The 14,862-nt window shown below is 46.5% G+C and overlaps 1 protein-coding gene across 1 annotated transcript in view; it reads right to left on the reverse strand.

Moving 5' to 3' along the window:
* The window catches only part of LOC146831112 (carbonic anhydrase 13-like), a 349,445-nt gene that overhangs the window by 221,755 nt on the left and 112,828 nt on the right, over nucleotides 1-14,862 (reverse strand). Inside the window, exon 4 of the mRNA XM_085603835.1 lies at nucleotides 12,116-12,211. Within this exon, the coding sequence (XP_085459961.1) occupies nucleotides 12,116-12,211 (96 nt within the window). The remainder of the gene's footprint in view (nucleotides 1-12,115; nucleotides 12,212-14,862) is intronic.

The following is a 14,862-nucleotide window of genomic DNA, read 5'->3' on the forward strand; positions in this document are numbered from 1 at the left end:
ACCATGGGAAAAGAGTGCCTGGCTGTAAAATGGGCCATGGAATTCCTGCAGTATTACTTGTTAGGCCGTTCCTTTTTCCTGTTGACTGATCATGCACCCTTGACCTGGCTAGCCAACAACAAAGACACTAATGCGAAGGTATTGCGCTGGTTCTTAGCCCTGCAGCACTTTTTGTTTCAGACCTTGCATCACCCCCGAAGACTGCAGGAGAATGTGGACTATCTGTCTCGTTTTCCTGTAACTGAATGGCTCGAACGTCCATCACGAGAGGAAAGGCAGTGTAGTATGGAGTCCCCGCTAGCCGGGAACTCCAACATGGACCTGGCAGTTCGGTCTGGACTGTTCCAATGAGGCACAGGGTTAAGACTGATTTGCATATGGCTGGGTCTAAACTGGGGTGGCATGGTGAGCAAAAGAACAATGGATTTAACCCAGATCTCTTGACTGGGGGTGAATGTATGATTCATTCAGCATTCTGTACATCATTTGTTTGTGTAGCACTTTTCACCCTAAGTGGGATGGATATGCCCAGATGTGGGTCCCGTGCTCTCCATGCCACTGGAGTCAAGCTATCCTGGTTGATGAGGGCTGAAAGCCCCAAACCGGTCCTAGGATTCTTGTTTCCAGTCCAGGGAGGACCTGGCCTGGCAGTTCGGGCTTGACTGTTCTCATTGGGGGCAGGGTCAAGACTGATTTGCATATGGCTGGGTCCAAACTGGAATGTCATGGTGAGCAAAAAATCAATGGATTTAGGCCCAGATCTGTGTACTGGGGTGAATGTATGACATTGTTCTGCATTCTGTCCATCAATTGTTCTTTTTGCATTTGTCACCCTGAGTGGGACGGGTATGCCCAGACGTAGGTCCCGTGCTCTCCATGCCACAGGAGTCAAGCTATCCTGGTTGATGAGGGCTGAAAGCCCCAAACCGGTCCTAGGATGCTTGTTTCCAGTCCAGGGAGGACCTGGCCTGGCAGTTCGGGCTGGACTGTTCCTATTGGGCGCAGGGCCAAGACTGATTTGCATATGGCTGGGTTCAAACGGGAATGGCATGGTGAGCAAACAAAACGATGGATTTAGGCCCAGATCTCTGTACTGGGGTGAATGTATGACATTGATCTGCATTCTGTCCATCAATTGTTCTTTTTGCAACTTTCTAAAAGTGGCCTTTTAATTTAAAATCCGACTTCACTATAAATTAGGACTTTGCATTAAAATTCCAAAAACACCAAACATGAACTTGTTACCTGTTCCCATTTGGAAATGACAGCTTATTAAATGCAATAAGATAACTCCAATGTTACTCTATGGGTGAGGAAAGCCTTGCAGTAGTGAAAAACAAATCTAAGAGTTTTTTACTACCGGGACATGTCCAACTTTTTAAATACATTGCACTCTGCCCTGTGGACTATTTAGGGCCTATGCAAGGGGTGAGTTATATGTATTAAAAAGGTAGGTTTGGGCCTGGGAAAAGGTTAATTTTGCCAAGTCGAAATGGCAGTTTAAAGACTGTACACGCAGGCTGCAGTGGCAGGCCTGAGACATGTTTAAAGTAAGCGCGGGCGGTCCACCCTCTGCAGAGCATGCGGCGTTCAAAAAAACTACGCTCTGCATAGCAGAGAGGAGTTTTTTCCTCACTTGCGCTCCCCAACATCAAGTTGGGGGGCGTGAGTGAGGAAAATCTACCTCCAGTGAGATTTTTCCTTGCTCTAGCTCCCGAACGTTAAATTGGTGAGCAAGAAAAATCCACCTACTGGCGAGATTTTTCAATGCGGGCAGTCGGATTTCTCAATGGGGCGGTCGCGGGTGGTCACGACCGCTCACGTTGAGAAAGCTTCTGTTCGCGTAGAGAAAGTTGCCGCTTGAGGAAAAAATATACTCGAGCGGCCGAAAAGAAGCAGCACACTCTTACGCTGCACATGGTGCTGTTCGCATTGATTTTCTAGTGCAGGACAAACACTTGGTGCTGAAAATTAACACGAAGAGTAGATGGCAAAATCAGTGCTGCAGGCCCACTAGTAGCATTTAATTCACAGGCCCCGAGTGCATTTAGTGCCACTTTACATGGGACTTACAAATAAATTAAATATGCCAATTGGGGATAAGCAAATGTCACCATATTTTAAGGAGTGAGCACATGCAATTCAGCACTGGTTAGCAGTGATACAGTGTACAAAGTCCTAAGGTCAGCAAAAACAAGATCAGCAGAAGTGGAGAAGGGAGGCAAAATGTTTTGGGGGAAGACTACCCTAAGGCTGACAGGTCTAACAGAGCCAATCAAAAATCCACTCTGCAGATTTAACAAAAATTGTTAAAACATGTCATCCAGATAGCTGCCCTAAACAGAGACACTTACTCTAAAGCTATTTAGAACTATAATGCACTAATATTTGGTGCATGTTGCCATTCACAGACAAACTACTTTAGGGTCATGTAGGGAGTGTGGAAAGCAGCACAAAATCTGGTAAAACATGTGGAAAGTGTTTTCTAGGAAACAACACAATTTTTGAATTTAGAGAAAAGTAGTGCACCTGAAGAACAAGAACACATGCAAAAAGCTAGGTGGAAAAATAGACAGAAATAGTGCTTGCACATTTATCTCTAAATTTGCTGTAATATCATGATTCCTGTTTGTGGTGACACTATTACAGAATTGCGGTATAATAGCAAAATATATGACATTCTGTAAATGACTCAATTAGTGGTGTGGTGCTAAATTCTCCCAAATAGAAATGCAGTACAGCTCCACATAAACAGTAGAATGTATTTCAATAAAGTCCTGAAGAACAAGTTACTTACCTTCGGTAACGCTTTTTCTGGTGGATACAGTATCTGACTGTGGATTCCTCACCTTGTGAATATCCCCTGTGCCAGCATTCCACGGACCTTTTTTCCCCAGCTCTCTACGCCGACGTGGACGACATCATAATGCATCGGCTCCGCTCGCGACTCCGTATGACGTCACCGGAGCCATAAGAGAGCCACGTCGGCGTGATGACGTCAGTTCCACCCTTTTTTTCTGTGCCTCCGAGGCGCACAGGTGGACCAACGACAGATTCAAAGTATACACAGTATACAATATACAATCAAATATACAACGAACATATACAAAAGGAAAGCTAAATAAAACAAGCATTTCCTACCAATGTACAAGAAAGCATAACAATACTTCAAGCAAGACAACTCTTAAGGTATACAAAGGTGGACAACGGGGAGGCGGGTGGGCCAGTGAGAAATCCACAGGCAGATATTGTATCCACCAGAAAAAGCGTTACCGAAGGTAAGTAACTTGTTCTTCTGATGGATACATCTGCCAGTGGATTCCTCACCTTGTGAATAGATTCCCACAGCAGTCCCACTCCCGGAGGAGGGTGTCCACCTTCCTATACCAAAAAGTCTTGCAAGACAGAGCGCGCAAAGTGGCCCTCCCTCCTCATCTCAGAGTCCAAGCAATAATGCTTTGCGAAAGTATGGAGGGAGGCCCAAGTCGCGGCTTTACAAATGTCTGCCACAGGAACACCCCTGGCCAAAGCAGATGTAGATGATTTAGCTCTAGTTGAATGAGCCCTACTACCCTCAGGAGGAACCTTACCAGCCAGGGCATAGCAGATCTTGATGGCAAGGATGATCCATCTCGATAAAGTGCGCTTGTGCACCGCTCTTCCTTTAGAATGCCCAACATAACCCACGAAGAGCTGATCGTCCAGACGAAAGTCTTTCGTTCTATCCAAGTAAAAGCTCACAGCTCTTTTTGGGTCCAGACGATGAAGTCTTTCCTCCTCTTTGGAAGGATGAGGAGGTGGATAAAAAACAGGGAGAGTAATAGACTGCCCCAAATGAAACGGAGTAACTACTTTAGGCAAGAAAGCAGCCCTGGTCCTGAGAACCATCCTTTCAGCATGTAATGTTAAAAAAGGGGGTTTAGAACTAAGAGCTTGAAGCTCACTCACCCTCCTTGCCGAGGTTATGGCTACAAGAAAGACCGTCTTAAAGGACAACAGCCTCAGAAAACAACTATGAAGAGGCTCAAACGGGGACCCATCAGAAAAGTTAAGACAAGATTAAGGTCCCACTGTGGCATTACAAAAGGAGTAGGTGGAAACCTGTTTGTAAGGCCTTTGATAAACCTTAGTACAATCGGAGATTTAAATAATGACGGTTGATTAGGAAGACATAGAAAAGCCGATAAGGCTGATAGATAGCCCTTGACCGTGGCCACAGCACAGCCCTGCTGAGCAAAGGAAAGAGCAAACTGAAGGACATCAGAAAGATGAGCTTTTAAAGGGTCAATGGATCTCTCTCCACACCATTTAACAAACTTAGACCACCTGTAGGAGTAAATGGACTTGGTTGAGTGTCGCCTGGCCGATAAAATAACATCCACCACATCAGACAGGAGAGAGAAAGAACTCAGGTTGCCCCGTTCAATCTCCAGGCATGAAGGTGTAAGCTCTGGAGGTGGGGGTGTAGAACCTGCCCATCCGACTGCGAGAGGAGGTCTGCCCTCAGAGAGAGACAGAGCGGAGGGCACGAGGAAAGGTGGAGAAGATCTGTATACCACACCCTTCTTGGACAATCCGGGGCGATCAATATGACTTGGGCCTGATCTTGGCGAATCTTCCTCAGAACCCGAGGAATCAAGGGTATGGGAGGAAACAAGTAAAGGAGTCGTGAGCTCCAACTCAACTGAAACGCGTCCCCCAACACTCTCTGCATCGGATACTGGAGACTGCAAAATGACGGGCAGTGCGCGTTCTCGCGGGTGGCGAATAGGTCTACCCGAGGAGTTCCCCACGTCCGAAAGACATGATGAACCACCCCTGGATGGAGCCTTCACTCGTGGTCGACGGAGAACTGCCGACTGACACTGTCCGCACGAACGTTCAGCACCCCAGCCAGATGATTTGCCATCAGACAAATCTGATGGTCCTGAGCCCAGGACCATAGACGCAGAGCCTCTCTGCAGAGACAACGCGACCCCACACCTCCCTGCTTGTTGACATACCACATCGCGGTAGTGTTGTCCGTCAGGACTTGAACCGACTGACCGCGAAGGGAAGGGAGGAAGGCCTTGAGTGCCAAATGTATCGCCCGCAATTCCAGAAGATTGATATGAAGCAACCTCTCCTCTGGAGACCAAAGACCCTTGATCACCAGATTCCCCAGATGAGCGCCCCACCCCAGGGTGGAGGCATCCGTTATCACTGTGGCAACCGATGGAGGTAGATGGAAGGGCTTTTCTTGAGACAGATTGCCCTCCACGCTCCACCAAGATAGATCCGCTGCAGCTTCTCTGGAGATCCTGATCGACTCCCTGACATCTCCGTTGTGCTGATACCACTGCCTGCGGAGGCACCACTGGAGCGCCCTCATGTGCCAGCGTGCATGGTTGACCAACAGAATGCAGGAGGCGAACAGACCGAGCAGGCGAAGGACCTTCAGAACTGGAACAACCGCTCCATTGTGGAATAAAGGGACCATTTCCTGAATGTCGAGAATTCTTTGAGGAGGAGGAAATGCTCGACACACAGTAGTGTCCAGTACCGCCCCTATGAACAGGTTGCGTTGAGAGGGCACCAGGTGAGATTTGGGTACATTGATCGAAAAACCCAAGTCGAATAACAGCTGAGATGTTACCTGCAGATGATGCTGCACCATCTCTGGGGACTCTGCCTTCAGAAGCCAGTCGTCCAGGTAGGGGAAAACCGGAATCCCCGACCTCCTGAGATGAGCAGCCACCACTGCCATCACCTTCGTGAAGACTCGAGGTGCGGTAGTAAGACCAAACGGGAGGACCGCAAACTGGTAATGTTGCGACCCAACCGTAAAACGGAGATACTTCCTGTGCGACTTCAGGATTGGGACATGGAAGTACGCGTCCTGCAAGTCGAGCGGCACCATCCAGTCTCCTTGCTGCAATGCTTGAAGAACCTGAGCAAGGGTCAGCATCTTGAATTTCTCCTGTTTCAGGTAAAAATTCAAGACTCTGAGGTCCAGAATCGGACGCAATCTGCCGTCCTTCTTGGGAATCAGGAAATACCGGGAGTAGCATCCCTGACCCCTTTCCTGCTCCGGAACCACCTCTATTGCACCGTTTTGAAGCAAAGCTAGAACCTCCTTCTGCAGAAGAAGCAGATGGTCTACCGAGCAGTAACCCTGGCAAGGAGGGTAAGGGGGAGGAAACTCCAAAAAGGAAGGGCGTACCCAGTCTCCACGAGGTTCAAAACCCAAAGGTCGGTTGTAGCAGATTTCCAACCTCGCAGAAAGTGGGACACCCAACCCCCCACAGGTCTTGCATGATCTAGGATGGGGGATCTAGGGCTGCTTCCCTGAAGTCTCATTGGGAGCAGAGGAGGCAGAAGATGAAGATGGGTTGCGGCCAGAACCTCTCCGTCCTCTTTGTCTTCCTCTATACGACCTATAGAGGGGATTCTGCTGCTGCTGTTGTTGCTGCTGCTGAGGCTGTCGGAAGGAGCGAAATGAAGATCTGCCAAAGCCTCTGAATTTTCTAAGCCCAAATCCTTTAGCAGGAGCCTGCAAACCTAAAGATTTCACCGTTACCCTGCTCTCTTTAAATCTTTGAAAGGCGGAATCAGCCTTTTCGCCAAAGAGTCTTTGTCCATCCGTAGAAAAGCCAGAGGAACGAAGCCACGTTTGCCTCCTAGTGGCTATTGACGATCACATTATCCTTGCTACGGAATCAGCCGTGTCCAGCCCCGACTGAATTACCTGCCTTGCAGCAGCCTGAGTGTCAGTGACCACTTCCATAAAAGACGCCTTATCCCCTTCTGGCAATTTAGGTGCTAAAGATTTCATTGAGTCCATAAGAGCATGAACATAGCAACCTAGTAAGCAGGTGGCATTAGTGGATTTAAGCGCCATGCTCCCTGAAGAAAAGGTCTTTTTAGCCGCCTGAGCTGCCTTTTTAGACTCCCTATTCGCAGGAGTCTGAGGAAAAGCTCCTGAAGCGTGTTTCGAGCATGAAGCCTGTACCACCAGACTTTCTGGAGAAGGGTGGGAAGATAGAAAACCTGGATCCCCAGGAGCCACCCTATATCTCCTTGCCACCTATCTGGAGACTGCCGGCAAAGAGAGTGGCTTACGCCAGACATCCATAACTGGCTCCAAAATAGCCTCATTAAAAGGCAACAAAGGCTCACTGGTCGAGGTAGGCGAATGTAGCACCTCCGTCAAAAGGTTAGGTTTATACTCAGCAGAGGGCAACTGCAAGTCCAGCAACTCTGCGGCCTTCTTTATTACAAGATGATAAGGAGCCAGTTCCTGCGGTGGAGAGGATCTAGAGGAAGAATGCTCCCACTTCGGAGTTGTATCGAGACCACTAGCCTCTTGAATCCCTTCAAAGTCGTCAGAAGAAGTATCCACCTCACCTTCTTCCACCTCCTCCCTATAACGCTCCTCTTCCAAGACTCTCTGGGCCTCTCTCCTTGAGCGGATCCGAGAAACCGGCGCCGGCGGCGCCGTACGCGGAGTCGGTGCAACCGAACATGGAGCCGGAGGTGTCGGAGTCGGCGGCGCCGGAGGCGGAGTCGACGGCGCCGGACGCGGAGCCGAGGGAGTCGGCAACGGCGTCGAGGAAGGTTCCGAAGAAGGTCGATCCAATCGAAGTCGAGATGGATCCCCAGACGGCACCGGAAACTGCCACGAAGGCGCCATCGGCAGAAAGGGCATAAACGGGGCCTGAGCATGATGCTGCGGCACTCCCAGGGTGTATGCCATAGGACCCACGGGACCAGTAGGTGCGCCGGATGGGAAGGCAGCCCGTTGGAAAATCCCATACATAGCATTTAGAAAATGCGTTGAATCCGCACACGGAGTCGGGAACTGCGGATAAGGGATTGATCCCGGATCCGGTCTAGGAGTACCTGAAACCGGAGCCGAAGTGTCCTCAACAGGCGCCGCAGGATCAGCCAGCTCTGGAGAAGGCTCTTTTCCCTGTTCTTGCTCGGCCTCAGAAGCAGAAGACTCCACTGGCACCGGTGACTGCGCCGGAGACTGCGCCGATGACTGCGCCGGGGACTGCGCCGGGGACCGCGCCGGAGTCCGCTTCGGCGAAGGTGATCTCTCTGGAGACTTCCTTGGAGATGGAGAAGGAGACACATCCTTACTTCGACGTTGAGGCGAAGCCGATCTCGACGCCTTGCTCTTTGAAGACCGGCGCCAAGAGGAATGCTTCCTTTTCTTATGGTGTTTCTTCGACTTCGAAGAATGCGAAGTCGACGACTCCGGCCTCGATCTCTCCTTCTTCCTACCTCTCTTCTCCTTCTTAGCCTTGGCCATGAAGAGCTTTGCCTCTCTCTCCTTCAAGGCCTTGGGATTCATCCTTCTGCAACTGGAACAATCCTCCATGTCGTGGTCAGAAAAAAGGCACCACAAACAATCTTCGTGAGGGTCTGTCATCGACATGTGGCCCCCACATTCCCTACAAGGTTTGAAACCTGACTTCCTAGTCGAAGACATGGCAAATTTACCAACAGTAACTCACTACACGACTACAGAGAGTGCTGGAAAACCGTTGCGCGTCGACGGCGCGGAAAAAAGGGAACTGACGTCATCACGCCGACGTGGCTCTCTTATGGCTCCGGTGACGTCATACGGAGTTGCGAGCGGAGCCGATGCATTATGACGTCGTCCACGTCGGCGTAGAGAGCTGGGGAAAAAAGTTCTGTGGAATGCTGGCGCAGGGGATATTCACAAGGTGAGGAATCCACTGGCAGATGTATCCATCAGAAAGTGCTTCCACTGATCTGAAAATGACCTTATAACTACGTGTCTAATATCACCCCCATAATACCTCCCAAGAGTTACGGATACTGAGGGCATTAATAACTGAGGGGAGGAAATGGCAATAGAAATAACAGGAATCACAAGTGGGGCCCAATAAGGTCCCTTAGAAGTGGGGAATTATTGGGGGAGTCAGTCATTTGGTTACCAATTTTTATCAGTATCACCCTTAGACTCCACGTTCTTTCAGTGAGCGATTAGAGGTAGTAAGTTGTTTGTAGGATTCAGGGGCTAACATTAAGTGATATTAAGGGGCTTTTAGGATTTAGGAAAGGGTAGCATTAGATGATAGCAAGGTTTTTTTAGGGTGCAGGAAATGGTAGTGTAAAGGGGTAGTAAGGAATTTGTAGGGTTGTGGAAAGGGTAGCTTTGAGAGGGTAGTAACGAGTTTAAGGGATTAAGGGATCAGGAATGGGTAGCGTTAAGGGGTAGTAAAGGGCTTTTAGGGTTCAGGAAAGGTCAGAATTTAGGTGTAGTAAGGGATTTTCATGTGCCAGGGGGTATTAAGAAATGTAAAGGATTCAGAGAAGGATAGCATTAACGGGGTGGTAAAATGTTTTTAGATTTCAGGAAGGATAATGTAAAAATACAGCATAATAAATAAAGTTGATTTAATATATAAAATATTACACTTGAAGTCAGTTAGTGAGATTTTAGTATTGTAATTTAAAAAATCAAATAATAAATTAAAATTAATTGAATTAACTTTTTGGAATTGAATTATATAAAGCCAGAAACTTACCTGGCGAAGTAGAGGCACATCAGATGTAAAATACCACAATGTAAAGGAGTTCCTTATGCTCTTACTTTTATGTAATGACTCCTAATGTAAAGCTTGACAAAGTATTGACTGACAATACAGTGAGCATTAAAGTAGAGAGAGGAATAACCAAACGGAGAGTAACTTGATGAAAGCCACTATGTGCAGGTCTCTCAGGCCCATATCTCGCACATACATGTTTAAACTATGAATTAGAAAGAAAAAACACCATTGTCTCAAGGAGTCCTATTTTAAGGCCTCTGAAGGGAAAGCTACTAAGACTGCAATACTGAAATACATTCTTCTTTACTGCCCACCTCCCATTTTTGCTGCTGCCAGACAAGAGGAATCATTGTAATTATATAATTATATAGGAGTCATATAGCATCGCAGTGGTAGCTATAGGGCAAATTCTTGGCCTAACACAATTGCTTGACTTGATAAAGAGCCCTGACACATGCAGCTTAATAAACACATGTTGACAGGTGCTTGGAGTGTGAGCACTCTTTCTTTGGAAGCACACAGCTTTGGCCAAATCAAAAGCTATACTCAGGTGAACCAACATATGAGGCAGCAGGGCCGTAGCTACAATCGATGCAGCAGGTGTAGTGACACTGGGCCCAGAGGAGCCCAATGATCCATGATAATTGCTGTATTTTTCTGCCCTTAAAGCAGTCCAAGGGGTCGTTTTCCTTGACTGCACTAGGGCCCATGGCGTCCATTCTACGCTACTGGTAGGAGAAGTGGCAAAATTTGTAAAAAATTGTAGAAAGCTAGACTGTTGAATTTGATTATTTTTCTGATATTTTAATAATGAATATATTTTTGATAAGAATACCTGATATGTTTATTACATTTGATTTGGATGAGATGGATACCAAACAAAATCTTGCTGTCAGACTGACATAAATGGTCAACTACTCCTGCTTTGACGTGTATTTCCTATATTACCTATACAGGATCTGCGCTTTCCAGATAACATAAACTGTGGGTTTGGTGGCAGACTAGCTCCAAGCACCTCCACAGAGAATGTTAGCCTTTCTGTTTTAGCTAGCTCACAGTGCCACCAGCATCTCCTTTTATCGGGGAGAGAATAGTTTCTGGCAACCTCAGAACATGACAACCCTGAACCCCCAGAATCGTGGAAACAATATACTACTTTTCGCTCAGTCACTCGTGCTCACTTATTCGGTCTCAGAGAGTTACACAGAAGAAACCGTTGGGCGTGTTATAGTAAGAATTTATTGCACAGTTGTTCTTCTAGTGTAAAATAGATGTGCTGCAACAACCGTTAGACAGTAGCAGATATATATGATCAGCAGTACAGTGAATATAAAAGGATAGTACATTTCTATCATTTTGCAATATCATGAATACATACATGAATATAAAATGCATGATAAAAGTGTGCGTACTCCTACGATGCCTATCTAGATGTAACTAAGTGTACCTAGCATGAGGGTAGGTGTGAAGCCAAGAATCCCTCTAGGATTTAGTCAAACCCCATTACCTGAAGCGAAAGCCTGTGGGACCCCGTCCTGGTCTCGAGTTGGACATCCTGCAAGGGATGTGTTAGACCACTGTCAGCTGGAGTGTCTGCATGCAGGAGCCTCAGTGTCTCTGGTCAGTGTGTCGGCCTGGAAGACTCGGGTCCCTCTAGCTAACACTAGTAAGATGTGCTGTATTTATACAGAAAGTATCTAGGGCTCCTTTGTCCCTTGTTACTTGTATTAGCCATTGTTGGATTTGAGGATGACGTATGGGATGAACCTTGTAAGTAGATATTATGCAGGTGTTGTAGCCCCTGCCTGGTTTCCAAGAACCCTTATGAATATTCATTCATACTGTGTGAGTCTATTGATTGAGTTATAGAACACTATTGTTCAGCGAAAAACCCTCCTTCTGCACCCAGGACTTGAACTGGGTAAAGGTTCAATCCTAAGAAGGCTTGTTACTGTGTAGTGTTGGGGAGGTAATGTAGGTGAGAGTGTATGATATTATCCGGGCCTATATTAGGGCACCTATATGGAACATAACAGCGTAAGAAAGCTCCTTTTTATAGAGCGTCATCTCACACAGCAATAGAAAAATCTGTGCTTAAATGGTGGCTGGTAATATCTAAAGGCACCCAATCAGACACAGAAGAAGACACGCACACCTCATCGGCAGATTTCAGCATTTACTACAGAAGTAACTACTTTAGACAAGAGATAACTTCAAATGACAAGGCTTAAGTCACAAAAATGGAGATCACTTTTTGAATTAAGGTGGATGGGATAACCCATAGATAACATTTTAGAACATTTGCATCTAGTCACTACATTTTACTGTATTATGATTGAATAAATACTAAAATAAACAGCAAAATCACCACTTGGCTAAATTCATCAAATGTTTACTAGGCAACTGGACCTTGCTAGCAGTACAAAGACCCTTAAAAAGATTTTAGTTTAGGATTTTTTACATATTATAATCATGGATAACTGTAACTCATTCACTGATCAAAGATCATGCATTTAAAAGGAAATGCAACAAATGGTGCCAAACTATTTTACCTCCAGAAGGCATGCTATCACAGCTAGTCCATCAGGATGATAAGAAGCTTCAACAAAATCTGAATATTTGTCTGTATTCCAGTGAAGCAAGTGTAGCTGGAAAAATAATAAACACAGTAATTTAAAACAATGTATTCACTGAACTATCTCAGAACTTGACTATTCTTGCTATAATGTCATAGTGGCCAAGCTTTTTTTTACAATTCACGGTGTTGGAATTAGGAATCTTTCCTCTGATAAGCAGATCTTCCAAAGTGGAGTGCAAGGAAAAGCAGTTCTCTTGTGTATGACAGAATTTAGCAAAAGGTTCAGAAGATGTTTTTTTATTCAAAAAGCTCATTTTAAGAATTTCAGGATTTCAGATCCTGTTAAGAGGGAATACACAAATTAGTAAAACTTCCAAGGGCACATAAATGAGCTCAAACGGGGTCAAACAAATCCAGGGATCCGTTAATGACTTCTAAGTATTAACATGGGAGCATAGGCAAAAAAGTGCAACTCACTCAATTACGGCAAAAGTTTGGGATAAGATGGAGTAGCTCATTATATCTGAGGCCACAAATAGATTACGGAAATTCAAAACAGCAATGTTCTTACGGTCCACAGTTCTCTTAAGTAATCCCAAATCAGGTCGGGAACTAGAGAGCCCGAGGCAAGATGGCCACACTTTAGTGCTGTTCAGCTGGCCAGGGACTATCATCCACATATAATACGTCCCCGTGGCCCTATAATTAGGCACACATTTGCTGGCAGACATTGCATGGTGACCAAATACCTGCATATTTTGTGGATTGCAAACCCAACAAGATGATGGACGGAGTGCTGAAACTTTTCAGCCACTCACCCCCAATAAGGAATCTGGGTTTTATGCTCACTATGCCACCCCAGTTTGGACCCAGCCATATGCAAATCATTCTTGACCCTGCTCCTCACAGGAATAGTCCACCCCGAACTGCCTTGCCAGGTCCACCCTGTTACAAGAAACAAGCATCCTGGGACCGGTTTCGGGGTATCACCCCTCATTAGGCAGGCTAGCTTGAATCCAGTGGCACAGCGAGCAAAGGACCAACATCTGGGCATACCCTTTACCCTTGGCCACTTAGGGCAAACATGGCAAACACAACAAGATGATTGAAGTGCTGAAACTTTTCAATCACTCACCACCAGTAAAGAGTTCTGGGTTTAATCCATTGTTCTTTTGCTCACTATGCCACTCCAGTTTTGACACAGCCAAATCAGTCTTGACCCTGTCCCAGGATGCTTGTTTCCAGTCAAGGGAGGGCCTGGCCTGGAAGTTCAGGCTGGATTATTTCCATGGACAGCAGGGTTAAGACTGATTTACACATGGCTGGGTCTAAACTGAAATGGCATGGTGAGCAAAAAGACGATGGGTTTAACCCAGATCTCTGTACTAGGGGTGAATGTTTGACATTGTTCAGAATTTTTCTATCAATTTTTTTTTTACATTTGCCACCCTGAGTGGGACGGGTATGCCTAGATGTGGGTCCCATGCTCACCATGCCACTGGAGTCAAGGCAGCCTGGCTGATGAGGGGTGATACCCCGAAACCGGTCCCAGGATGCTTATTATGGTCCAGGGAGGACCTGGCCTGGCAGTTTGGGCTGGACTGTTCCCATGCGGGGCAGGGTCAAGACTGATTGGTATATGGCTGGGCTGTACCACACAAATGTCTGGGCTATCTCGATGGCATTATATTAATATAGGATGGTGTCAATGCCCGAGATACTATATCACTGACGACATGGAATGTGCGGGGCTGAACAACCCCCACAAAATACATTAGGTGTTGATCCACCTAGATAGCCATGGTATACATGTTGCACTCTTTCAAGAAACTCATTTGATTAGTCTGACTGAGTGGGTTGCACACTTAATTGCCTCTTCATACTCTAGGTGTAATGATTCTAGTTAAAAAGAGTTTTCCCTTTCATATTATGTCAATCCAGACTGGTGAGCAGGAACATTTTGTCATCGTACAAAGGATGCTTCGGGGTGTTTTAAGAGTGGGGTGTTCTTTTGGGTTTATGGGCTTGTTTGGAAAAGCAGATGACGGACAGCGGGTTCTCCGGGCCAGCTTCGATATCCTCCTGAGCCCCCATTGAATTTCGCCGCCCGACCCTAGGGTTGTGGGCTGAATGGCTGTGTAAATAACTTACGGTGGGGGAACGGAGGGTTGCATCTCACTGATCGGGTGTGATATATACTGTTGGCCGATTATGTAACGATTTACGGATTCCTGCAATAAAAATATTTTAAACAAAATCGTACAAAGGATGCTCTGTTGCACCCCTGTTGTTTTGGTCAGTGTTTATGGTCCAAACATGCAGGATCCCAGATTTTATATGAAATTGTGGAGCCAGATCCTTAAGGCGCAATAGATATTGTGGGGGAGTTGGTTTCAGCACGTACATAGACCCCAATTTAGATAGATCCGCCTCAGTGGACTGGCATAGTGAGAAATCTTCTTAGGTGCTCGGATGGAAGAGCACAGGATGGTGGACCTCTGGAGGCTCCGTCATCCCTTGCGACGAGGGGCACATTCAGATCTCCCATTCACAACTCCTAGTCCCAACTAGATTATTGGTTGGCAACCTGAGATGTGTACCTGGGTCTGTGATATTACCCATTTGGCCAAGACCCTGTTGGATCATGCACCCATATATCTCATACTCCATATTCCCGCAAATGCCCCTGCACCATTCATGTGACGATTTCAGATGACCTGC

Source organism: Triturus cristatus, chromosome 5_1 (assembly GCF_964204655.1).
Source record: "Triturus cristatus chromosome 5_1, aTriCri1.1, whole genome shotgun sequence".
NCBI classification, from domain to species: domain Eukaryota; kingdom Metazoa; phylum Chordata; class Amphibia; order Caudata; family Salamandridae; genus Triturus; species Triturus cristatus.